Raw genomic sequence first — 27,320 nt, 5'->3', positions numbered from 1 at the left:
GCCGCCGACCCAATGCTGTGGGAGGGGCGGTGTTGTCGCGATGGTTCCGCTGCCGGCTGAGCCGGGTCAGGAGCGCTAAGGGCGGCGGTGGCGGCTGCAGGTGAAGAAGAGGCGACGGGGCAGGGAGCGGTCTCTGAGGGTAAGGTGGGGGTTGCCGGACTGGTAGGCCGGCCTCACGAGAGCGTGCGGGTCTGAGGGCGATGGAAACGGCCCGGAACCCCGGGCTGGGCGCCCGAAGGGCCGGGCCGGGTAGGGCAGGGCAGGGACCGGCAGCCGCCCGGCGCATCCCTCTGGCGCCTAGAGGGGCCGTAGAGCTGCTGCTGGGTCGGGCGTGTCTGCCGGCGGCCGTGAGGTGCTTCGGCTAGGAGACGCGACGACCAGGCCGGGCTCCTGAGCGCGTCCTTCACGGCGTGTGCAGCACCTTCGGCCTGGACGCCGCACCCGCTTTCCCCTCCCGGCCGCCCGGGGCACTGCCCGCGGGAAGCCGCGGGTCCCCACTCCTCTCTCCGGCTCCCTCCATCGCCGTGTAAAGTTGAGAGAGTTAGCGCTGAAGACCCTAGAGCTCCTATAGCCCAGCCCAGTCTCGTGGCCGTGCGACCTCTCCATGCCTCGGATCCGCGTCTGTAAACGCGTGTTACACTGCTGTGCTTAACTCGATAAGATTATTGTAGGATTTCCTGCAAAGCACTCGGTAGAGTGCTTATCTGCTCTTCTCAACCCTTAAGGGGCTTCCCTGGTAGCTCAATTGGTCGAGAATCCGCCTGCAATGCAGGAGACCCCGGTTCAATTCCTGGGATCGGGAAGATCCGCTGAAGGGATAGGCTACCCAACTCCAGTATTCTCGGGCTTCCCTGGTGACTCAGCTGGTGAAGAAGCCGCCTGCAATGAGGTAGACCTGGGTTCGATCCCTGGGTTGGGAAGATCCCCTGGAGAAGGGCAAGGCTGTCCACTCCAGTATTCTGGCCTGGGAAATTCCATGGACATGGGGTCGCGAAGAGTCAGACGACTGAGCAACTTTCATTTTCACTTTGGGGCTTCCCTGGTGGCTGAGATGGTAAAGAGTCATCCCGCAATGCTAAGGAGTTTGCCTGAAATGTGGGAGCCCCGACTTCAGCTCCAAAGTTCAGTTGGTAAACAATCCACCTGCGGTGCAGGAGAACCCCGTTGGATTCCTGGGTCGGGAAGATCCTCTGGAGAAGAGAGAGGCTACCCATTCCAGTATTCTTGGGCTTCCTGGTGGCTTAGCTGGTAAAGAATCCGCCTGCAATGCGGGAGACCTGGGTTCGATCCCTGGGTCGGGAAGATGCGCTGGCGAAGGGATAGGCTGCCCACTCCAGTATTCTGGCCTGGAGAGAATTCCATGGACTGTATAGTTCATGGGGTCGCAAAGAGTCGGACTCAAATGAGCAACTTTCACTTCAACCCTTAAGACAGGTCCCTTAAATAGCAGTGGTGGTCACCGTGGGGCCTCGGTGAGCAAATGAAGGTTGAACCCAGTGTGAACAGAGAACTGTGAGAAGCTAAATTAGGACTAGGGTGCCGGTGTGGGGGTTATAAGGAGGGTTTCCCTCTGGAGGTGAGCAGTGTCAGGAATGGAATAGAGGGTGTATGCAAGGGCTCCAGTAGCAAAATGCCATAACCTGGAGGGCCTGAACAACAGACATATATTTTCCTCACAGTCCTGGGAGCTAGAAGTCCAAGATAAGGTGTCAGCAGGTTTGTTTGCTCCCAAGGCTGCTCTTCTTGGCTCCCAGCTGCACACCTTCTGGCCATGCCTTCTGGTGATCTTGCCTCTGTGCACAGCATCCGTGGTGTATATGTCCAGCTTTCCTCTTTTTCTATAAGAACAGCAATCAGATTGGATTAGGATCTACCTTAACTACCATTTTAACTTAATTACCTCCTAAGGCCCAATCTCCAAATATAGTCTTCAACATATGGATTTGGAGGGAAACACAATTCAGCCCACAAAAGAATTTGTTGGATGGACAGAGAGGGAAATATTCTCCAACAGAAGTGACAGGTTGCCCAGGTTTAAAAGCTGGATACTCGAGGTGGGTTTGTGTGCAGAGCACATGTGTGAGTCTCTTCCTTGTTTGTGCTCTTCTGCACGTTTTTGTTTGTTTGCTCTCCCTGAAAACTCAGGGTGAATTCTCTTTGCTCTTTCTCTGGCAGACTTAACTTAACTTCAGGTTTCAGCATAGATGTCTTTCCTCCAGAAGGTTTTCTTCTGAGCCTTGTCCCCCAAATGAATTTGTACCTTCCCCATTTAATATCTCCAGTACAGCCCTACTTGTGTTTCTTTCACTGAACTGACTTTTCATGAAAGCATAGGATGACTATATCTGAGTTGTTTACCATCTCATCTCAGTGCCTGGTGTATAGTGCACACTCTGTGAAGTTTGAGTGACTCAAACTGAGACACAGCCTGTGGAGGGCAGGGAGCATTCCATCCTGAGTTTATCAGCTTTCCATCCTCACCACAATATCTTGCCATGTATTAGGCACATAACAGCTTAACTCAATTGGTCTCCATAGCATCATAGAGTCATTGTAGAGCTAAGACCGGAGTCTGGGCTTGTGTGCACGTGGCCAGTGCTTTTGTCATTAGGGTTGGATTAGGGGGCTGGGGACCAAGCCGCTTGAGAAGCATGATGGCCAGAGAGGAAGAGAGGCACTCTAAGGCAAGTGTGTGTGTGAACCTCAGACACTTGGAGAAGTAATCTTTCAGTGGCCCCACTGAACAGACTTCCCAAATTCTTTCCTGTGGTGTTTGGCCAATTGATCAATCACCTCATGGAACCGAAGGGCCTTTGCTCTAGGAACTGTCGCTACAGGATAAAATTCTGTTCTGGTTCTTATTCCCAGTAGAAGCACCTCTTCGTTCGCATGTATCTAAGCTTTTTCTTATGTTTCCCTTTTTCTCCTTTCCCATATTTCCCTTCCTTTGGATGCCATTCAGTCCACCGTCACATTCTCAATGTAGATTTAGAACAGGAAGATACCTTAGAGATTATCTAACCCAATAGGGGACCCTCTATTTTTACAGATTAAAACACCGAGAACCAGAGTCTCCATCCATCTTAAAACCATGTATTGAGCACCTACTATGTCCAAGGCACTCTTCTGGATACCAAAGATATGCTAATCGATAAGACAGTAGATTTTTGTTACTTGTCAAAAAGTGAGCCGCAAAGACAGCACACCGTGCTCCTTGTATCATAGCACAAAGCCTGTGTTGCACACGTTCGTCCTCATGTGTGTTGTGCTTTACTTCGGTGCTTATATGTGGGGTCACCTGGACAGTCAGGCGTTGGTAATAGACTGAAGAGGGTGCTGACTGGATTCCAAGGAAGGCCTTTGAGCTATTGCATGTAACTTGGAGTAGTAGTTAAGCATGTGGGCTTTGGGCTTTCCCCGGGTTTAAATCCCAACTCTGCCCTTATTGATAACCTATTATTATTACCACGTCGGTCCTCTCTAACTCTGGTCAGGTTATCTATTTGCTTTGTGACAAACTACCCTAAAACTTGGTAACTTAAAAACTGTTTTGTTTTATCTCACAGTTTTGTGAGTCAGAAATTCAGGCAGGGTTCTGCCGGTGGTTCTTCAGCCCTGCAGTGGTGTGGGTGGGGAATGGGGTTCAGCTGACAGTGGGGCCGGTCTGGAGCCTTCAGCGTGACTTTGCTCTCATGTCTGGTCCCTTGGAAGGGATGACTGGAAGTCTGGGTTCAGCAGAGCCCTTCTCCTGCCCCATATACTGGCTCCAGCTGGGCGTCTTACAGGCCTGTTGGCAACGCAGGCCTTCTGGAGCCATCGTCCGGAAGATGGAAGGTGGGAGCTGTCGGCTCAAAGGCCTCGGCCCAGAAAAGAGCACAGCTGTACACCCTTCCTTTCACCTGTTCTGTTGATTGAAATAGAGGCTGCCCCAAGTCAAGGAGAGGAGACCTAGATCCCACCTCCCCTTGAGTCACGGATGTTGTGGCCATCTTTAATCTGCCATGTGCTTCATTGTCCTCATCTGTCTGTAAAGTGAGGCTAATGGTATGTGGTATCTCTCTTACAGCTATTCTGAGAACTGAATGAGTTAATATGTGTAGAGGGCTTAGATAGAATAGTGCCTGACGTAAAGGAAACATTGGGTAAATACCATGATTATCCTTATGAGGTATGTGATACATTATGATTTGTGGCGGTTATTTGTAAGACACATAAGAAATGTAAGATGCAAATTCTCTTTCTGGAGCTTTTTATAATCTTATTTGGGAAGGTACAGGATGGATATCATGAAGCAGTTAGAGAACTATGCTAAGTAACATAAAAATAGTTACAGTTTTTATAGTCAAATTGTGGGATGTTTCATAACTTTCCGTGTCACTTCTGTATAGCCAGAGAATGTCTGATGTAGATTCAGGATATTAAATGCTGTATCTTAGCATTTAAGTCTTTGGAGGAAAGTTCTGTGTTGTGTTTCTCCTGTCCCTTTTCTCATGGGCATGGGAGCATGGACTTCAGGGTTTAGGAACCAGGATTTAAGTCCTGGCTTTGGAATATAACAGTTTTCTTATCATGGCCACGTTACTTTAACTCCTCGTTTCTTAATTTCCTTGCTTGTAAAATGGTGATCAAAGGGTTCTTCTAGCATTATTTGAGTTAATGGCTGGAATGTTCCTAGCACAGTGCCCAGTCTATATTAGTCAGTAAATGATAGCTAATAATAATAATAAACCAAGATGGCTTTTCTTTTCAGGCAACCATTGGGGCAAGGGTAGGTAACCGGTCACTCAGTCATTTGGACATTCAGCACCCTTGAGGATTCGGCACTGTGGACCGCGCTGTGCCATCTGACATAATGCTCGCCTTTCTGCGTTCGTGTTGCACAGGAAGTCATGACAGTGAAGCACAGATCAGTCAGTCAGTTTGGGTGCCCTTTCGTGTCCGGTCATAGCATCAAGGATCACTGCTTATCAGCGTCCTTTGTCCTAGGTCTCCTGGATGGTGGAGCATGGACCCAGTTGCCGCCCACAGCTGCCACCTTCTCCAGCAGCTGCACGAGCAGCGGATTCAAGGCCTGCTCTGCGACTGTATGTTGGTGGTGAAAGGAGTCTGCTTTAAAGCTCATAAGAACGTTCTAGCAGCTTTCAGCCAGTACTTTAGGTACGTGTTTTAGACTGTTCTAATTGTACAGAGAGAAAGCTTTTCTGGAATGGAATTCTTTTGTCTAAATTTTATTTTCTCCTCAATTTCATTCTCCTTATCTTTTGTAGCACATTGTGGGCTTTTTCATTTTTGTATTTAGAGTAACCTGAGCAGAAGATCCCCTGGAGGAGGAAATGGCAACCCACTCAAGTATTCTTGCCTGGAGACTCCCATGGACAGAGGAGCCTGGTGGGCTGCAGTCTATGGGGTCACAAAGAGTCGGACACAACTGAAGCGACTGAGCACACATGAGCAGAAGAGTCTTTTTAACTAAAATATAATTAGGGCCATGAAAGTAACTTGGCACTTTGTCTTTGATTTTTGAGTTGTAATTAATATCAGGCTTCTGTATACATTTCTTGTCCTTTCCAGGTAAAAAGATTGAGGAATAGAGTTTCTGATAAGAACATTTCTGTAATAAGAAATCTGAGAGGGGAAAACATCCAATTTGCCTTTTTTTTTTTAATTAAAACATTTTCTTTTTTTTTTCACATTTTACCATTCTAAGAAAACAGATTTGAACTCAATTTACTTATCCCTATAATTGTTTTTGCCTCAATGAAAGATTTACTTATAAACAATAAGATCAAGCAATAGTATTTCATTTAAGTATTCTACACACATTTTCTGGTTAACTGGAATAATCTGTCCTGAAGCACTTTTTCAGGACTGCCTTGTAGCTCTAAAGGTAAAGAATCTGCCTGCGATGCAGGAGACCAGGGTTCGATCTCTGGGTCGAGAAGATCCTCTGGAGAAGGGAATGGCAACCCACTCCAGTATTCTTGTCTGGAGAATCCCATGGACAGAGAAGCCTGGCAGGCTACAGTCTGTGGGGTTGCAAGAGTCGGACACGACTGAGCGACTAACACACACACACACAAGCACTTTTTCAGAACTTTTCCCCCTTAAATATATACTGTTTTACTACTCTAGTAAATGATACATGGAACAGTATTTACTCTTTCCTTGATAATCCTGAATCATCAAATTAAGTCTCAGCTGTCATATGTGCTGCAAGTCATATTCTAGTGGATTGACTCCCTGAGGCAGCATTCTGCCCATGTGCAAAATGGTCCCCTGCTTGGGCTTTGCCTGTTTCTTCTGTCTTTCCAGGACAGTTAGGTCTATATGTTATGATACATTGGCTAGTTTATTTGATAAAATGTCTTTAACAAACTTACAGGACAACTTACCTGACTCAGTATTTTTACAGGAGACAAATTCATTCACCTGTGAACCTGACTTAGGCCCAGAACAAAGGGCCTGGGCCTTATGGTGCCTTTTCCCTGCATTAACTTACAGGGCTCTCTCACTGCTGGTTTATGGACCATTGGGTTGCTGAGAAGCATCAGATACCAAGATCAGTCAGATTGACCGAGACGGAAAGTGGAAGGGTGGTTGCCAGGGGCTGAGGGGCTGGGGATAATGGGGGTTACTGTTCAATGGATAGAGTTGCTGTTTGGGATGATGAAAAGGTTCTGGAACTGGGTAGTGGTGGTGGTTACACAACAATGCGAATGCACACAGTGCCACTGAATTTATCATATGAACCACATAGCCAGCTGTTTGACATTTTGTGTATTCGGCCATGATTAACAAATTAAAAACCTTTTTTAAAAGAGTCTGTATCTGAACTGTATCTAGAGTTGGTTTATTATAGCTATTTTCATTTTCAGATGTTTTTAAGACACTTAAGATACAGAAGTATTTTTGTATGTGTTTTATGGTTTGAGGTAGTTAATTTTCAGACTAAACATGAAATATTGAAAAGTGTGTTCTTTAGTTTTCTGTAATTTGTATGCAATGAATAATGCATAGGTATAATTACATTTTGGAAAAAAAAAGAACAATGAGTATATTTTTAAATCTTATGTTGAGATTTCCTTGGAAGTTTGGATATTCAGCTTATGAATTCAATTAATCCAAATTGCTTTATTGAATAGCTTGCAAAAACTTCTTAAAGGATTGAAGCATATTTAATTTTTTTTTTTTTGCTTTTAAAAAGGACATGTTTTATTTTGAGTGATTAGAAAAATACTGAAAAACATTGAGAATCAATAATATCACAAACACACCTAGATCTTGACTTGGAATTGACAGACTTGACATTTTTCACTGTGGTAAGAACGCCTAACACGTGTTTAAGTGTGCGGCACAGTGCTGTTAACTACAGGCGCTGTGTTGCGTAGCAGATCTGGCACTTATTCACGTCGCATAGCAACTGTTAGCTTTTTTCTATTTATTCATTTTAATTGGAGGATAGTTACTTCACAGTAATGTGATGGCCTCTGCCATACATCAGCATAAATCGTCCATAGGCATACATGTGTCCCCTCCCTCCTGAACCCCACCTCCCTCCTCCCTCCCCACCTCATCCCTCTAGATTGTCACGGAGCACCAACTTTGGGTTCCCTACGTCACACATCAAACTCCCACTGGCTATCTGTTTTTACATATGGGGGTGTATATGTTTCAATGCTGTTCTCCCAAATCGTCCCGCCCTCTCCTTCTCCCACTGTGTCCCAAAGTCTCTTCTTTGTGTCTGCGTCTCCTTTGCTGCCCTGCACATAGCATCGTTGATACTATCTTTCTAGATTCCATATAATGGATTAATACATGATATTTGTCTTTCTCTTTTTGACTGACTTCACTCTGTATAATAGGCTCTAGGTTCACCCACCTCATTAGAATGGACTCAAATGCATTTCTTTTCATAGCTGAGTAATAGTCTACCGTGTATGTGTACCACACTTCTTTATCCATTCATCTGCCAGTGGACATCTAGGTTGCTTCCATGTCCTGTGCTGTGCTAAGTTGCTTTAGTTGTGTCTGACTCCATGCGACCCTATGGACTGTAGCCTGCCAGTCTCCTCTGTCCATGGGATTCTCTAGGCAAGAATACTGGAGTGGGTTGCCATTTCCTCCTCCAGGGGATCTTCCCAACCCAGGGATCAAACCTGCGTCTCCTGCATTATAGGCAGGTTCTTTACTAGCACCACCTGGGAAGCCCTGCTTCCAGGTCCGAGCTATTGCAGATAGAAGTGTGAAAGTGTCAGTCACTCAGTTATGTCTGACTCTGCGACCCCATGGACTGTAGCCCACCAGGCTCCTCTGTCCGTGGAATTCTCAAAAGCATACTTAATTTTTAATCTTAGCATTTATCAAAGGATAGTCATTTTGAACATTAGCATGCATATTACTTAAAAGAAAAAGCTATCAGAATGTATGGTTTGTTAACCTTGTAAGCAGATATCCTTTCTTTTATCAGGAGCCTCTTTCAGAACTCTTCAGGCCAGAAGAATGATGTTTTTCATTTGGATATTAAGAATGTGAGTGGCATCGGGCAGATCCTGGACTTCATGTACACGTCGCATCTGGATCTTAACCAGGACAACATACAAGTCATGCTGGACACGGCCCAGTGTTTGCAGGTTCAGAACGTCCTCAGTCTGTGTCACACCTTTTTGAAGTCAGCCACCATTGACCAGCCTCCAGGCCTGCCCTGTCACGGCACCTTCTCCCTGCAGAGCACCCTGACTCCTGACACGAACTGTGTCCTCAGTGAAAACTACCCACCTCACTTGCTGCCGGAGTGCTCCGCGGGCGCCCAGCAGGGTAGGGCCGTGGACGGGTCACTCTCACACGCCCCACCCTCAGTCGGCCTTCATCCGCCCACAGCCGAAACCTCCAAACAAGCCCCCGACCTGTTCGATGGCAGCTGCACAGAACTGCCTTTCAAACAGCCCAATTGTTACTATAAGCTCAGAAACTTGTACAGTAAGCAGTACTATAAACATGCCAGCTGTCCCAGTCATGAGCGAGTGACCGAGCAGCCTTTCACCTTCAGCGCCTCCGCAGACCTTCACGCCGAGGATCGCCGGCCCTATGCGGTCGGCCACACCGAATGTGTCCTGGAGTCCTCCCAGCACCTGCCTTCCAACTTCCTGGCCCAGCCTTTGGGTGAAAATGCCCCAGACCCCGCGTCCGACCACGCCGGCCAACAGCCTACCCGGCAGATGAGGCTCAAGAAGGCCATTCACCTTAAGAAGCTCAACTTCCTAAAGTCACAAAAATCTGCAGAGCAAACCTCTGAACCAAAACCCGATGACAGTTTAACCACGAGGCTAGAAGCTGCCCGGGAACACGGTGTGGAGAAAGTGAACAGCCCCAGCGCCGAAGAAAAGGAAAGCGAGGAACTCAGCAGTTCTGAGAACTTTAATGACGTGAGTGAGACAGAGAGGCCCGAAGACCCCGCGGCCCTGGAAGACCAGACCCAGTTGCCGCAGTCCCAGAGACAGTACGCATGCGAATTGTGCGGGAAACCTTTTAAACACCCCAGCAATTTGGAGCTACACAGACGGTCTCATACAGGTACACTGATTTGGTCCCTGCAGGCAGAAGGAAAGGAAATAATACCAGACGATCAGACACCACTGCCTGCTTCCGTTTTTGTAAGAAGTTTTGCTATTGCTTGATGATGTCATTGATATTTACCCCCAAAATCAAAGAGTGTTCGCTATCTTCTGCCTCGTGTTTTTGGTGATGTCTTTAAAGAATAATCTTAAGTTAGTAAAAGCTTTCATAGAGCCATTTTAAAAACATGGTGCACTTTTCATCTTTTAATTGTGGTTTTCTTTGAGAAGATTTCCATCTCAAAGTATGGCAGATTCTTTTGATTCACTCAGATTTTCAAATTAATTCTAAAACAGATAAGCAATATTTAGTTCTTTCTTTAGAATTAGATTTTTTTTTTTTTAAGCATGATGTTGGTTAATTCAGACCAAAGTAGTTTAGTTTGAGTAATTCTGAAAGCTTTGAAAAGTAATTTGAATGTCCGATTTTTTTGTTTGTTTTTAATGTGTTTTTAAAAATTTATTTATTTTTAATTGAAGGAGAATTGCTTTACAATATTGGTTTCATTTCTGCCATACATCAACATGACTTAGCCATAGGTGTACATGTCCCCTCCCTCTTTGAATGTCAGATTTTAAAAATTGTGATTTGGGAGGCAGGAGGTAAACTTTTGAAAGAGGATCAGCTTTAACCATTTGGTGTTTTCAAGTGAAAAATTCTTCCATTTGAACACTGAATTTTCAGAGTTCTGTTACCTTAGCTTATACCTCTTCCCCATTCCAAAATATTTATTTTTTCCAAAGCTTTTGAAAAAGTGCTAAATAATATTTATACAGTATGTAATATAATACGTGTATATTACTTTCTTTCTTGCACTTAAGCCTAATGACCCTAGTACACACATTATTGGCAGTTATCTTCGAGGTATGAGAAGGAGTATGTTCTGGAGGCTTCTAAAGTAACTGCTTTCAAGGTGCTTGTGTGATTGTGACTATTGGTGTAATGTCCTGTTATCACTCCTGATTCCCCATTTGCTTAGGTGTTCACTTCCTTATTGCATTGTTGAGACTGAATTAATATTTATGAAAGCCTTCTATAAATTTTGTTGTATTTGAATATAAAATACTATCGTTATTTTTACTAGTTGCTCAAAATTATTCCATACAAAGACAGTCCATTGACTAAATTTTGCCCTGAAAAAGCTTAATTTAGATCATTCTGTAATTTTCTGGAGCCTAAAGATCAGTATAATTTTTATTTGAGAAACTTACTTGTTTTAGCTTTAAAGGAAACAAGAATTATTTTTATTCTGCAAGAACGTCTTTGGATAATAGCCGTCAGACAGTTCTGTGGCACAGTTGCTTCCTGGGACATAAACAGATCGAGAAGGGCAGCAGTTCTCAAAGCATGGTTTGGGGAAGCCTTTCAGGGGTCAATGCGGCCAGAACTATTTGTATCCTCATGTAGGATGCTCCTCCTTCCCTCCTGCTCCCCCAACAAGTGTACAGTGCTCAGTCCCTCAGTCGTGTCCGACTCCTTGTGGCCCCACGGACTGTCTCTCTCCAGGCTCCTCTGCCCCTGGAATTGTCCAGGCAAGAAGACTGGAGCAGGGTGCCGTTTCCTCCTTCAGAGCAAGTGTACGGTGGAGTCGGCTCAAGGCTGCAGGATGTGGGATGAGGGCTTCACCTGCTGGCCAATGAAAAATGTCTAGCCGTTCCTTTAAAAAATCATTCCGTTTTGATTTCTAATACAGACTGTACCGTCAGATATGGCCCACGTAAGGAAAAGCTCTTTAGGGTCCTCAACTGTTAAGAGTGTGAAGGGGTCCTGAGAGCAAAAAGTGTGAGAACCACTGGTGAAGGATTATTAACCCTGGTCACCTGAGACTCTTAGGAACTAGTAACCTCTTTTTTCAGACTCTCATATCTCATATTGGGGGCTTTAATGTAACATTATCTGTTATCTCCCTTATCTTCAGACATAAATGTAGTTCAAAATGCCGTATCCATGTGATTATAATTACAGTTAGCCTTGAACAACGCGAGGCTTAGGGATGCTGACCATCTGAGCAGTCAGGTCCTGGTATAACTTATAGTTGGTCCTCCATGTACTCGTCCCTGCACATCTGCAGATTCAGCCAACCTCCATGATGTACTACTGTAATACTTACTATTGTAAAAAACCCATGTGTGTATGGACTTGCACAGTTAAAACCTTGCGCTTCAAGGGTCACCGGTACTTGTGGTCAGGAGCTCCCCACTCGTCCTTGGGGAAGCCATTAAACAGTTTGAGGATAAGATCAAAAGTCCTTTAGCAGAAGTCCAGAAAGCTAGCCAACTCCAGCAACACAATAGGAGGGGAAACATTATTTTTTAGAAGGGATCTTAATGAAAGCACTTGATTTGAGGGGAATGGGGAAAGTGAAAGGTTCTTGGCCTTCATGGGGTCTGTTTGTTTATTAGGGTTCTATAGGTTAAAGGCAGTACCTGAAGTATGTCTTTAAACAGACCATTTTCTGGAGACTGTCTTCAGAACCGTTGTGGTTTCTTTGTAGTAGAGTTCCATTCTCTACATCTGTTCTGTCCCAAAATGTGATCATTCAAAGTTGCTGAAATCAGAGGGGCCAAGCAGTCAGCAAGGGAACACGTCCCATGGTGGAATCTTCTTTTCCCCTGTTGGCACGTTTCAACCAAGGCTAAAAGGCAGTGGGGAGGGGCTTTTTCCCAGCACACGCTCAGGAGGTCCTGCTCTGTTTGGATGAGTCCCCCTGGTTCTGTTAGGACTCACCTGTGGTCAGTGCAGGAGCCAGGCTGAAAGATGGGTTTGTGCTGTTCAGCAAGAAAACTCACATTTGATTTTCGACTGAAGGGGAAATCTGTGTCCAAAGCCCCAGTATACTTTTGAGTGCAGATAAATATGTTTGATTTCAATACGGGTTTAAATTTGAAGAACCTTTTTTTTTTTTTTTTTAAGAGAGAAGTAAATATAGATTGGGACTTCCCAGGTGGCTCAGTGGTAAAGAATCCGCCTACCAATGCAGGAGACTCGGGTTTGATCAGGAAGATCCCCTGGAGGAGGAAATGGCAACCCCTTCAGTATTCTTGCTGGAAAATCCCATGGACAGAGGAGCCTGGCGGGCTACAGTCCATGGGGTCACAGAGTCAGACGTGACTGAGCACACACACACACGCAGATATAGATCTCACTTTTATCATCTCTGCCTGTATCTGAGGGTGAGAGAGATGGTGAGGACAGAGGCTCCCCATGTTCATACCCTGATGATGAAGTATGTTATGCTGTTTTGAATGGTGGGACACAGAAGGCAGTTTAAACATTGTAAGTGGAAAACTGTCGTGCAGGTATTACTAATGATTTTACCCGCTGTTGTTTTCTTTTGTTTTAGGTGAGAAACCTTTTGAATGTAACATTTGTGGGAAACACTTCTCTCAGGTGGGAATACTTTTATTTATTGTTAATAATCAAAAACCTGAAAACCAGTGTTTATTTTTATTACAGATGAGACATAATTTTGGAACTTGTGAGAGAAGACTCTGATGATATCTGTAACTTAAAAGACTTCAGACTAAATCAGGAGAAAATAATTTTCAAGAAAAAAAATTTCTAGCTCATTGTGGGGGGTACCATTCTTTATAAACATAACTGTGAACTCTCACAATACCTTTTCCCTCATTAACGATGGGTCTAATTCGAATGTATTTCTTCTCTTCCTGTGCATGATATAAACCATATTGAGCACCACTTGAGGGCTGCGGGATTCCTAGGAGGCTCAGTGGTAAAGAATCCGCCTGCAGTATGGGAGACAAGGGTTTGATCCTTGGGTGGGTAAGATTCCCCTGGAGAAGGAAATGGCAACCCAGTATTCTTGCCTGGAGAATCTCGTGGACAGAGGAGCCTGGCGAGATACACTCCGTGGGGTCGCAAAGAGTCTGAACAACTGAACACACACGTGGGGGCTGCAGTTTATGCCAGGCTGGACCCAAGACAGATGCCTTCTTACTCTTATTGGGGTTGTAGGTGTTAGGGTGTTGGAGAAGAGACCACACACTTGGCATTCCCTGCCTTTGCACACGTCCTCTCACTTGGCCAGTATGTGTTGTGTCCTCCTGTAGGCTCTGTACTGACCTGGGCGCCAGACAGAGAGAGCGAAGGTTTCAGAGGAAATTTTGAACGCAGTAGAATGGCTGTGGGAACCTGCTTATCCTTCTGTGACAGAAGGTTGCTGTTCCCAGAAGCTGCTCGCAAGGCCCAGTGCCCAGAGGAAACAGTTCACAACCGTTTCTACACTCGCATGGTAATCATGGAGTAAGAGCATGTACAGATGCTCCTTGACTGGGGAAGGACCCTGGGGCTGGGCCTTGGTGGAGGAGCTGGACCCCCTCACCCCGTGGAGCACGGGAACCGCAGGAGTGGCCCCAGCGCTGACACGTCCCCTTCTTCAGTCTCCCACATACCCAGACCTGCTGTCTGGCTGCTTTTCATTCTTCCTGCTGGCTGTGAGCCACAACTCACCATGCCCCAGTGTGTTCCATGGCCTTATCAGTCCAGTCAGGGGCTGTGCACCCCACCAAGCTTCTGCTGAGCTGAGTGGAGGGATTGCTGGTCTACCTGCCATGCACTCTAGCTGAGGCCGGTGCTGCTTCCAGCCAGCCTCCCCTGGAGGTCAGAACTTGGCCTCTAGAGCCAGACAGTGTGGATTTGGATCCAGCCTCTGGTTTCTACTTTGACCTTGGACAAGCTCCATGTTTGGCACTTTGGCTTCCTTATCTGTGAAGCAGGGGTGGGGGACCACTGACCCCTGTGGTGTGTGAGGAGTAAATGAGTTTATAAGACAGTCAGCTTCCCAGGTGGCTCTGTGGTATAGAATCTGCCTGCAAATGCAGGCAGAGGAGTGTCTGATCCCTGGGTTGAAAAGATCCCCTGGAGAAGGACAGGGCAACCCACTCCAGTATTTCCTGGGAAATCCCATGGACAGAGAAGCCTGGTGGGCTACAGTCCATGGGATCACAGAGTCAGACACGACTGAGGTCGCAAAGAGTCAGACACAACTGAGCAACTAAAGATGTTCAGCATCACGCCTGGCCTGTGGTGAGTCCTCAGGACACATCAGTAGTCCCTCTCCTGTGGCCATTGCCTCTCATTTCTCTGTCCTCTCTGCTCTTACAGACCAGTCTTCCGAAGGCACACTCCCCCCCCACTCCACCCCCCACCACTTTGATCTTTGCAGCTTTGCTGTAATGGGAAGCCGTAAAAAGTGGCTTAATGGCCATTAACAGTTAGCAATCACAACTTCTCTGGGTCTCATTTTTCTAATTCTTAGAATAGAGATGATACCACCGCATGGGAATATTAGGAAGATTAAATGAAAAAAAAATGGACGTGAAAGTCCTTTATACGTTTACACTGTGGTAACAGTTTAGGTTCTATCCTTTTCTTGCTTGGAATCCCATGGGTTTTCACTGTTAGCCAAATAAAGTGAAACCAGACATTGAGGCATTGAGTCTGCCTTCAGCCTTCTCTCTTGGAGTTAATGCCGGGGCTCACCCTCAGAGATTCTGACGCTGCTGGTTGGGGCTGGGGCTTCAGTGTTGGCACGTTTGAGTACAGTGGTTTTGATAGCACCCTGTCCTCTGCTTCAGACCTGTCCTACACGTTCCTCTCGAGTCCCACCAAGGGCAGCCGTGTCTGATAGACGCTACAGAAATCCTCTTCTATATCGGTGTCTGTGTTTTTATCAGACTTTTATAAACATTAAGGTTTTTTTTTAATGAACATAACCATATATTTATGGTTTTTAGATGTATATCGCTGTTTTACCTCCTAATGATGAAGTTTTTGTGAATAAGGACTCTTTCAACAAATATTTATTAAAAACCTACAATGTCTGAGGAGCTCTGCCTGCGCTGGGGCACAAAGATGAATAAGGCTTCAAGGAGCTTTGTGTTTAGAGGAAGAAACAGGTGCATAAAGTGGTAAAGCACAATGAAACGGTGGAACTTCCATGGCTGTTTTACAGGGAACAGTTTGGGTGAAGAGGGGAGTGGTCGTTCCTACCTGAAAGTTGTGATGTTTGGGTGGGTGAGGTCATGGGATGTGTCCCTGGGGCGGGGCCCTGAAGATGGGAGGCCTTGATGGGCCTGAGGCTCTGGTGTTCCAGGCGGAGGGAGCAATGGCGGTGTTTACACTTTAGTAACCTGTCCTTCATTTCTGAAATGAACTGGAATACATGTGGTTACAGTGGACTGGAAATACCCTCCGTTCTGGAAGATTCAGAAATCAGAAAGCAGACCTACCAATAAGAATTAACTTTTTATTCATTGTAGTATTTAATAGGGTTGGTTAGTCTTTAAAAAAAATTAAAATAGCCACCACCTTAATAATGAGTCAGCAAACAGTTTACCTCAGCTTTGGGAAAGCTGTGATAAGCCTAGATTGTGACAGCCGGCTCTGCGTGTATTAATGCAATTTCGGACTCGGCCCTTGCCTGGGTGACAGCAAGTGAGAGTCATGCAGGAGCTGACAGTATGCACGAGGCCCCATTTGGAGCCACGTGTCTCCTGTGTGCAGGAGAACCCGGCTGTTCAGTGCAAACAGAGGAGAAATCTAAGACCATGGCAGGTAGGGAATACCTGTCACAAGAAAAACAGGCAAAGGGAAACCCGGTGTGTTCAGCTGTCTTGGGGGAGAGGAGTGGAGTTGCCTCGCCTCTCCAGTGAAGCAGAATAGAGACCCTGAACAGCTGCTGCAGAAGGACGGGTTCTGAGAGGTTCAGTACCCTCCCCGCGTCTCCTTTGTCCAGGGTGTGATTGACAGGGCACTGCATCCCTCGGAGGCTGCTTACACATGTTCCAGGGTGCTGATGCGGCCCCATGCCAGAGGTCGCAAAGCTGCATCCCATCTGTGGTGAATGTGCCAGAAATAATACTTCAGTGAACCTAAATTATTCTTCAACTCTGAGGTGGTATTTCCCACACTTTTGATGTTGAATGTCCTTTTATCAATGGAGTAATCATTGTTCCTTAGGTGATAGCCTTATGTTAATCTCCAGATTTTTTTTTTTCCTGTTTTATAGTCTTAAAACTTCTCAAGATGACTTTTAAGATCTGAGTTCTCTTTTGTCTCTAAAGTTTCACAGTTCCCTATTCTGTACAGAAACAGTCACCCACCACTAGAAGAGTACTCTGCCTAAGAACATGTGTTTGATTTGATCATGATTAAATGCTGAGGTTCAGGTGCCTATTGGAAGGAGTTTGTTTTTTAAATTATTCAACAAACCAGGTGTTAACTTCTTTTCTGCAGCAGAGTTTTTGAGTTCTGACAACTCCATCCTAAACTAAAGTGGTGTCCACTTAGAAAGGGTAGAATTCCTTTTTTGCTAATATTTTTCAGCCCAACAGCTGAGTCCACAGACAAAGTCGAATTGGGGAGTGTTCCGTCCCAGCTGTAGGGGCCATGGCTGCTCCCCTCCCAGGGCCTCTGTTTACCTCCTGGAGCTGGTGAATTACACTTTATGAGGACATTGTGAGGACTCTCTGAAAGTCAGTTTGTAACTGGTGAGCCAGGTGTTCCACTCATAGTAAACTCTTAACAAAGGAGACCTACTGGTATTTACCACTTGCTGGAGTTTTCATGGATCCAGCAGTATATAGATAATTTCTAAGATGTTGTCTGTGTACTTAGCATATAATTAGTAACCTGGTGGCTCAGTGGTAGAGAATCCACCTGCAATGCAAGAGCCTAGTGTTCAATTCCTGAGTCAGGAAGATCCCCTGAAGGAGGGCATGGCAACCCACTCCAGTATTCTTGCCTGGAGAATCCCATGGAGAGAGGAGCCTGGCAGGCTACAGTTCATAGGATCACAAAGAGTCGGACATGACTGAAGTGACTTAGCATGCAAGCACGCAGAGCATAGCAAAATTTACTAAAAATAAAGACTTTTGACTAAAGGGCAAATAATCAGGGCCCCAATTTGCTATGTAATTTGGTATACATTATCTGAATGCATGATTGAATTTTTTTTGCCTGAATCTTTCCATTATTTAATCTACTTTTATGCCATTTATCAGACTAATATATGCTTCTTTATCAGGGGGAACGATAATTATTTTCATTATACATTTTCAGTATTAAATAGCTAAGAAAACATCTTAAAGTTTGTTTTACTATTGTTTACTGTAATATTTAAGCTTCCCTTGTAACTCAGTCGGTAAAGAATCTGCTTGTAATCCGGGAGACCTGGGTTCGATTCCTGGGTTGGGACGATCCCCTGGAGAAGGAAATGGCAACCCACTCCAGTATTCTTGTCTGGAGAATTCCATGGACAGATGAGCCTGGTAGGCAACAGTCCACAGGGTCCCAAGAGTCAGACACAACTTAGCTACTCAACCACCACCACTGTAATGTTAAGTAGAAGACTATTCAGTTTTATTTACTTTGAAAACAAGTAATTGTTAAGCTGTATTTAAAAAGGAAAGATGCACCATTGCTAAGAATTGAATCCGAATGTATTTCAACCATAATACATGGTTTATATAAGAACTTGAAACCGAGGATCTAATTAAACTATTGAGCAGATGGTGCCATACAAATTGTTATTTAAATGACCAACTTTTCTGAAAGTTGGAAGTGACTGATTTAAAATGTGTGTTATCTTAAATCCAGTGAGCCGTTTCCTGGATAGCACAGTCACTGGCATACTGAGAATTCAGCCCAAGCTAGCTTATTCACAGAAGCTTGCAGGCCCTCATGGAAGACAAGAGTTTAAGCTCAGATCAACCAACGTTAATTTCTGGCCTACTGTGTAACCAGAGCAACTGATTTATTTATCTGAATCTCAATTGTACACCTAGAAAACAGAGACAATATACCAGTTTCTAAGGGTAATTTGTTATGTGTGAGTAGACCGAATGTCTGTTGCTGTTGACATTTGCTGTTTTATTGTTATTAATAGTCATTCAGTTAAAAGCTAGTTATTTCCCATTGTTTTGCCAAATACTTTCTCTTTGGTTACCTAAAATAAACCAGCTTTTTTCCCTTAAGCCATATTTATCATATTTTGAAATATAGTATCTAACTCAGTGGTTTCAGAATCTGATAGACCTAAAGAATCTTCTGTCACATAACATAAAATCCACAGTTTTCTTTATACTTTCAGTCCTATAACCATGAACTGTCTTTGAATTTCATCTAAAATACAGTTTAAGCCAGCCACTCGTGCCTTCTGAGGTGGCCCACAATGTCTGTGTGTTTCTCTCTAAATAAATCCACTTCTTACCTGTCCAAAAAAAAAAAAATTAGAAGCCAAATTTATGAGTTGGAGATTATTGCTCATTCTATTTTTGGCTTATTTTGTACGTAAGGCCTGCACATTATTACCCTGGATATCTTCGTCCTCCTCAGTGTTTTTCATAGCAGAACACTATAAAAACTTCAGTCGGGAAGTGACAGATTGAGACTGTTAACGTACAGTACAGCGATGGAAGATTGTGTTTTCCAGCCCCAATTTGAAACTTTTGCCAGTAGCTTTTGTAATGTCAGGCCTTTGCAGGTTTAATTTCACTGTACTTCAGGCAATTTAGTGTTGATTTCCTGTTGATTAGCACATGGAAATCTATTTTGTGATCTCCATTTAAATCACTTGCTCTTCGTAAAGCCCTGCTGTTTCAGAGATTAGAAACAGAAGGCCTGCAGCTGAAGGACCACCCTGCATCTCCTGATTCGCTTTTTTTGCACAGAAGTAAAAATGACCAACCTGTCAGTAAGAGCAACTGTACCACCAGAGGAAATACTTTTTGGAAATGTCTTACCTTCCTTATGAACAAAAGCATGTTTTTCAAGAAAAAACAATGAATACTGAAATGACCAAGTACAAGTACTACCTTTTTTCAAATGATGTTTGCATGTAGGTGGTCGAGGTTAAAAAAAAACAACAAGAAATATAATACATCAACAGCTGTTCAAAATACAAGCTTAGCAACCCTAAAAGCAGCCCCCACAGAATGTCGGGCCCATTTTACAGGGACATGGTGGCCTGTACCCCTGCTGAGGGATGGGCCAGGGGCTGGCATGGAGCCGAGCTGAAATCAGTCACCCCCTGTTCAGTTCACTGCCAGGCAGGGGCCGCTCCCAAATCAGAACCAGGCTGGGCCTCCATCTCCTTGCACGTGGCTGCTTCTGAGTCGTGCATCTGGGATCTTCACTGGGAAGTTGGACTGGAACCTGGCTAAATCTGTCAGTATCCCTTTGGAATGTATGTGCCCTTAAAAAAGTTTTTTTTCCATTATTGGCATATTTTTTCTTTTCCTTTTCCGCAGGCGGGTAACTTGCAGACTCACTTACGTCGGCATTCTGGGGAGAAGCCATACATCTGCGAGATCTGCGGGAAGAGGTCAGTGCAGGGCTCGGTCAGCCGCCCGAGAGGAACCGTCTCGGCATCTCCGAGCCTCGAGGGGGCCGCTGTCACCCAGGAACACAGCAGAGCCGAACCTGCTGGCCTTTCATGTGACACACATGAGAACAGTGGAAAGAGATGGACATGTTAATCAAAAGGAATCTAGGACGCAGCCATAGGAAATGGGATTTTACGGGAAACAGAATTATGCTAAAATGTCCATACATTCCAGAAATGTCTATTAAAAGATGACTGGTCCCACGGAGGTGACCATCTGGTAGGGAAATGAGACTCGGCAGCCTCAATTCCTGGAATCAGGAGAGGGGGGCTGGGGACACGCCAGCCCTGCTCGCAGACCCGTGAGAAGGCTGAGAGTGCAGCCATAGGAAGGACGGGCGAGCCTCAGGCCAGGGAGGCCAAGCACTTGGGAGACCACAGTCTGCCCCTGGAAGTGGAAGTGCCCCCTCCTGTGGGCATACCGGCCTGCAGCCTGTACCCCCTGCCCCTTGGGGGGCGTTTGTCGGGATTCCACTCCCTCTGTCATCTGGTGGTTGGTTGTTCTAGGAGGCAACAGCCAGGCCTCTACCAGTCACTAGTGTTTTCTTCATCCATTTAACCATTCAGCCATTTAGCATTTATTAGGCACCTACTATATGCTAAGTTGGAGAAGGCAATGGCACCCCACTCCAGCACTCTTGCCTGGAAAATCCCATGGATGAAGGAGCCTGGTGGGCCGCAATCCATGGGGTCGCTAAGAGTCGGACACGACTGAGCGACTTCACTTTCACTTTTCCCTTTCATGCATTGGAGAAGGAAATGGCACCCACTCCAGTGTTCTTGCCTGGAGAATCCCAGGGACGGGGCAGCCTCATGGGCTGCTGTCTATGGGGTCGCACAGAGTCGGACACGACTGAAGTGACTTAGCAGCATATGCAAAGTGCTGTGATGGGAACACGGACATTTTCTGCCCCTGATAGGTTTGTATTCAGGAGTCGGGGGTGGGGGTGGGATGATATGGGGCAGTTATAGTCACAGTCTTCTACTGGGATAGGGCAGCACCCTTGATTCAGTTCCAGAAAAAGCAGTTGTCTCTGCAGATGGTAGAAAACAGAGAAGTAAAGGCTTCCTGGCCTGATAGTGTCTCTGCAGCTGCCCAGACACTAAAGGCCAGGTTTAGCGCCCAGGTCCCGGGTCCTGCCTGTCTTGGGTGCCTTGTAGCACAGGCCCTCTGCTGTTTCGATGGGGGCGGGTCCTTGAAAGTCTTGTTTCTCAGGGTGTTTTCAGTGTGAGCCTTCTGAACTCCCATTTAGAAGTAAAGCGTGCATTTATAGTCTTCCCAGATACATCTTCCCAGATGCAACCTGTGATCCTGCGATCAAGTGAGGCAGGACAGAGAGGGACTGAGCTCCACACCGGGGCTTGGGTTGGGCTGGGATTGCCCCTCCACCCCCCCAGCCCACCTAGCGATCACCTCTGAGGAAGAAAGGTTAACGCAAGTAGGTAGGGAAAAACTGTTTTAGAAATGAAACATTAGGATCATTCTCTACTCTTCCTTTAAAAAGAAGAGGAAAAAAAGATGTTCTTTTCTAATGAGCATCTCAAACGAAATCAGGCCACTCCTGGTCACATTCCGAGGGAGCAGCTCATCTCCTCCCTGGGCGACTTGGAGTTAGAAAGGTCTGCAGTGACGCAGGCAGGCTCTTAATTGACTTTCCAAATTGCATTTGCAGGTTTGCAGCCTCGGGAGATGTCCAGCGTCACATTATCATCCACTCAGGAGAAAAGCCACACTTGTGTGACATCTGTGGTCGAGGTACGGCCGAGCGTCTCCCTTCAGAAGATTTCCGACTAAAATGTTCTCCGTCCCTCAGCCTAACTCCAGTGTGTGGTCTCCTCTAGGGTTCAGTAACTTCAGTAATTTGAAGGAGCACAAAAAGACGCACACGGCTGACAAAGTCTTCACCTGCGATGAGTGCGGGAAGTCTTTTAACATGCAGAGGAAGTTGGTAAAGCACAGAATCCGGCACACGGGCGAGCGGCCTTACAGCTGCTCTGCCTGTGGTAAGTTTCCGCCCACCTCAGACCCCGTGCTCACCTGCTCCTCCCCGTGGGAAGGATGCCGGGCTCTGTGCCCACACACCGTCCTCGGTCATTAGCGGGGGCTCAGATAAGTCACCCCTCTCCTCGTGGGTAGCATGGAAGTGATTGCTATTTCTTGATCACCTTGGTCTTTGATTCATCTGTGTCCATGTGGCATTTACCCAAAGTCTCGGCAACTGCCCTAGATACAAAGGTGACTGATAACAGAGTCCCAGGGGCCACGGGGCATTGGCAGTGGGAAAAGTGGGGGACAGCGTGCGGTGCAGCTGCAGGGCCAGGGCACAGTGGCCTGCGGGGCATTGGGGGCACACAGTGGGCTCGGGAGGGGTGCTTCTTGAGATCGTGTCACGTGTCACAAAGCAAAGGTCACCTCTGCGGCATTTAGTGCATCAGTGACGTCATCGGGAGGCTCAGTTTCCAGGCACATCACTTCACAGGCCAGGGAACTGGGGCTTCGAGTTAAGTACCCGTGATCACAGAGTGTTGGAGCTTCTAAAGAACTAGGGGAGGGCGTGTGTGTGTGTGTGTGTGTGTGCGCGCGCGTGCGCACACGTGTACATGTGTGCCACTGGCAATGTGGACTGAATGAGTGAGTAACCATTTTTATGATTACCTGGTTAGAACAAAGAGGAAAAATGCTCAGAGTCAGGCCGTGGGGAGCCTGGAACTGGGGCATCCTCGGAGCGGCTCTGTTCTCGTTGTGGTTGGTCCCTAAAATAGGGCAGGATATCAGGATATGTGGGACGTGGCCGGAGGCAGCTTCCTTCATGTCTCCCGCTTAAGCTGGGTCAGATCCCCTGGACACCAGTATCGGCAGCTCCGTGACTTGTCTGCTCCCTCTTAGAGGATAAAATTGCATCACTTTCAATCACAGTTGCAGTCTCAAATCCCTAGTGTAGGATGTCGGTTATTATTATTATGACTGTGAACTTGACCTCAGATTCACTGTTCTCTTCCTTCCAGCCAGGACCTGCTTTTGCCCGCTATGACCCTGTAGGAGAGGTAGCGCAACGGGCCTCTGTCTCCCCCTGTCCTTCATCTCCACCCCTCCCCGCTGCTCACTGCCTGAGGCTTCTGACCCAGATGAGGTCAGCTTTCGGGGAAAGCAGGGAGAGGAAGGGAGCGAGAGTGATTCTGTGTGACCGGTTCGGATCTGTAGTAACAGCTTTCCTGAGTTGAGTCCTGTCTATGGGACCTACCCATTTGGAGTGAACATGTCAGCAGTTGGGGTGCATTAGTGCTGCGCTGCCCTCGCCACGGTCTTAGAACATTTCCATCACCCCAGAAAAGAAACCCCGTGCCCACGGGCAGTTACTCCACACCCGCTCCCTCGGCAACCCTTGGCCTGCTCTCCGTCCCTAGGTTTGCCTGTTGCAGACAGTTCATAGAAATCGCATCCTGTGATGTGTGGCCTTCTGTAACTGACTTCGTTTCACTTAGCACGTCTGCTAGGAACATTCACATGCAAGTGTATGTGTGGGTGTATGTTTTCGTTTTCTTGGATTCAAAAGACAGTTTCCACTTCATGGTGGCTTCACAGTCTGAGCTTTGCTGACTTGAAAGCCGGGCCCTCTCTGCCTCTTCCTCCCTCCCTCCTCCTCCCCCTCCCTCTCCCTCCAGCATTTCACCTTCTTTGTAAGACAGCCTCCCCCTTACACGCTGTTCTCTTTCCCCAGCACTTAGCTGCACTTTGCAGGATGGAAAGGTGCATTTTCTTCTGGCTGGACTTTCTCCTTTAGCCCTCGGTTTTGTAGCCGTTCATCCTGAGGAGGCTTTCTCTGTCGGGTCCCATTGCCCCTCTGGGCAGTCCTCTTAGGTTCTGAGGCTGGCTTCCTTGCAAGCATGACCCTCGTCTGATCTGTGGAAATACTCACGTTCTGTGCTCCGGGGTCTGCAGGCCCACGCGGGTGAAGAGGTGACCGTCTGCTCTCTCTCTGTCTGCCGCCCATACAGTAAGCGAGCTGTCTCCATTTTCCCCATGCCGGAGGCAGGTGCTGCTCCACTGTGACCTCCTAGAGACCCGCATCAAGCCCCTGTCTTGACTTGTACAAAGGAAAGACTCCTCCTCCCATTTCCCCTCTCTAGGGAACTCTCCTGTGGCTGAAATGAAATTTATATCCTTTGACGCCTTTTGCCACATAATGTCCACTACTGAGAATTTATCTTAAGGAAACAAGGGGAAGGATGATGTGAGCTGACCCTCAGGTATAGTAGCAAACAGTTGGAAGCAGTCCAAACAGCCCACCATTGCTTGACCGGGGCTGGATAGCTGAGAATTCAAATACAGGGACATAGGATTACGTGAGAAGTTCTGAAAGGTGTGTCCATGTAAATCCTGTAGTTTGTTTCAGTTCAGTTCAGTTGCTCAGTCGTGTCCGGCTCTGCAGCCCCATGGACCACAGCACGCCAGGCCTCCCTGTCCATCACCAACTCCCGGAGTTCACTCAGACTCATGTCCATTGAGTTGGTGATGCCATCCAACCATCTCATTCTCTGTCATCCCCTTCTCCTCCTACCTTCAATCTTTCCCAGCATCAGGGTCTTTTCCAATGAATCAGTTCTTTGCATCAGGTGGCCAAAGTATTGGAGTTTCAGCATCAGTCCTTCCAGTGAACACTCAGGACTGATCACCTTTAGGACAGACTGGTTGGATCTCCTTGCAGTCCAAGGAACTCTCAAGAGTCTTCTCCAACATCACAGTTCAAAAGCATCAGTTCTTCGGCGTCAGCTTTCTTGATAGTCCAATTCTCATATCCATACATGACTACTGGAAAAACCATAGCTTTGATTAGACGGACCTTTGTTGGCAAAGTAATGTCTTTGCTTTTTAATAAGCTGTCTAGGTTGGTCATAACTTTTCTTCCAAGGGGCAAGCGTCTTTTCAAACAAAGCATAGTTTGTTTCAGTCCTTTGTAAATGGCTTCTATAACGTTATGTATTGGTTTTTCTCTTCTGGTGTTCTGACCTCATGGTAGGCCTTAGATCACCTGCCTCTAGCTTATACCTAGAGAAAGGAAATAGTACCTGGAGAAGGAGCGTAAAATTACGTTAAAAATTGAGTGTATAAGTAACTTTCGAAAAGATGCTTCTCAAGTAGCGATTGGCTGTGTTCGATTTGGGGATAGCAGAATAGCGCTGATGTGGTTTCCCAGCGTGGGCTATCGGGCAGGCGCCCAGGCCCCCAGGGGATGCTCCTGGACAGGGGGATGGGGCTCCGGAGCCCTCAGGTGACACGGCACGTGGGGACCGAGGCTGCAGGTTGGGGGGCTGCAGCGGAGGGGCGTGGAAGGGTCTGGAACCGGCATGAGTGGGTGACAGCAGGGCGCAGCCGAGTTCACAGGAAAGCGGGGTCGTTTGGCACTTGGGGGCGGCGGGCACATCCTCCCGAACGTCCTCCTCTGAAGAGCGCCCTGTCTGTCCCTGCAGGGAAGTGTTTCGGAGGGTCGGGCGACCTCCGCAGGCACGTGCGCACGCACACCGGGGAGAAGCCGTACACATGCGACGTGTGCAACAAGTGCTTCACACGCTCGGCCGTGCTGCGGAGGCACAAGAAGACGCACTGCCGGGCGAGTGACGAGGGGCCGGGCGCCCTGGAGGCGCTCGCGCGGGCCATCGAAGCCCCGGACCTGGAGCGGTCCCAGAGCTCCGACTCCTTCTCCCAGGACGTGTCCGTGCCTCTGATGCCCGCCGTGACCGTCAAAATCCCTGCGCACCCGGTGGATGAGGACTCGGTGGCGGGGTTTGACAGCCCCTGTAAGTTCCAGCCGGTGGCTCAGCCCCAGCACGGGCCGAGTGAGTCAGAGAAGCTCAGCCTGGAGCCGGTGAAGCTGGCCAAGCCCCCGCATGTGCCGCCGGCGCAGCACCAGGCCTATGGCTACCCGGACGTGGACGCCCCAGCCGGCGCTGAGCCGCTGCAGGCCGACGGCGTGGCCACCCTGCGATCCTCCCTGGCGGCCCTGGACCACCCCCCCTGCACCGACCCCCTGGGCAGCCGCGCTGCTGCCCCCGCCTACAGGAACTCGGAGGGCCAGTTCTTTTCTAGCATGACCCTCTGGGGGCTGGCGATGAAGACGCTGCAGAACGAAAGCGAGCTAGACCAATGACGCCCCTGTCGGGTCTCACTCAGCGTCGGGCGCCGGGGCCGGGCTTCGGGGCAGGACGCCTTCTCACCAGCTCCAGACAGAGCCCGATCCTGACCTGGAGGGGCTGAGTGCCCCAGCACCTTGAGCTCAGCGTGCGGAAGAAAGCCTCCCAGCCCCTCGCGGAGGGGCACGTGGGACTGAATAAGGCTCATGGACCGGGCGGTATGGACTGCGGGGAACGCCTGCACATTTTGGTCATGGTAAAGGGAAAATACACATCTATAATAATCCAGATACTATTTTTGCATTTTTACATGGTTGAAATTTGTAGCATTTTGTATTTTATTTACAAAAAAGGTTTTATTTGTATAGGGAACTCATACAATAATTTAATTTGAATAAATGGAAGTTGCCTTTCTGCATACTATTGTGTTTCCTCCAACATTCTTATTAACCTAAAGACCATGTGGCGGTGGTGGTTTAGCTGCCAAGTCCTATCTGACCCTTGTGGACCCCATGGACTGTAGGCCACCAGGCAAGAGTATTGGAGTGGGTTGCCATTGCCTTCACCAGGGGATCTTCCCGACCCAGGGATGGAACCCAGATCTCCTGCTTTGCAGGTGGATTCTTTACTGACTGAGCCACCAGGGAAGCCCTAACCTAAAGACCATGCTGCTGCTGCTAAGTCACATCAGTCGTGTCCGACTCTGTGAGACCTCATAGACAGCAGCCCACCAGGCTCCCCCGTCCCTGGGATTCTTCAGGCAAGAACACTGGAGTGGGTTGCCATTTCCTCCTCCAATGCATGAAAGTGAAAGTGAAGTCACTCAGTCGTGTCTGACTCTTAGAGACCCCATGACTGCAGCCTACCAGGCTCCTCCGCCCATGGGATTTTCCAGGCAAGAGTACTGGAGTGGGGTGCCATTGCCTTCTCCGATAGTGGAATAAAAATAAACATCAGGATTTCCCTGGTGGTCCAGTGGTTAAGAATTCACCTTCCAAAGCAGGGGACACAGGTTGGATACCTGGTCTGTAAACTAAGATCTCACATGCCTCAGGGCAGCTGAGCCAAACTACAGAGCCTGTGCCCCACAACTAGAGAGCTTGCCTGCCGCCACCAGAGAAAAGCCACACACCCCGATTCTGCATGTGTAACGAAGACCTGTCAGAACCAAATA

The 27,320-nt window shown here is 47.3% G+C and overlaps 1 protein-coding gene across 3 annotated transcripts; it reads left to right on the top strand.

Annotated features, from left to right (window-relative positions):
- Positions 1-27,320, top strand: ZBTB49 (zinc finger and BTB domain containing 49). 3 transcript variants are annotated; one of them, XM_005893197.2, is made up of 8 exons: positions 1-139; positions 4,987-5,157; positions 8,468-9,570; positions 12,956-13,002; positions 19,884-19,957; positions 21,691-21,773; positions 21,860-22,021; positions 25,487-27,319. In XM_005893197.2, exons 2-8 carry the CDS (start codon positions 5,006-5,008, stop codon positions 26,161-26,163), a joined length of 2,298 nt encoding a protein of 765 aa, XP_005893259.2. In that variant the 5' UTR covers positions 1-139; positions 4,987-5,005; the 3' UTR covers positions 26,164-27,319. The 3 variants fall into 3 exon arrangements, with proteins under 3 accessions (XP_005893259.2, XP_070228788.1, XP_070228789.1); XM_070372687.1 differs by lacking the exon at positions 12,956-13,002 and having other exon boundaries at positions 8,468-9,650; positions 25,487-27,320; XM_070372688.1 differs by lacking the exons at positions 4,987-5,157; positions 12,956-13,002 and having other exon boundaries at positions 3-139; positions 8,468-9,650; positions 25,487-27,320.

Source organism: Bos mutus, chromosome 6, assembly GCF_027580195.1.
Source record: "Bos mutus isolate GX-2022 chromosome 6, NWIPB_WYAK_1.1, whole genome shotgun sequence".
NCBI lineage: Eukaryota > Metazoa > Chordata > Mammalia > Artiodactyla > Bovidae > Bos > Bos mutus.
This window is presented reverse-complemented; position numbering and strand designations above follow the sequence as displayed.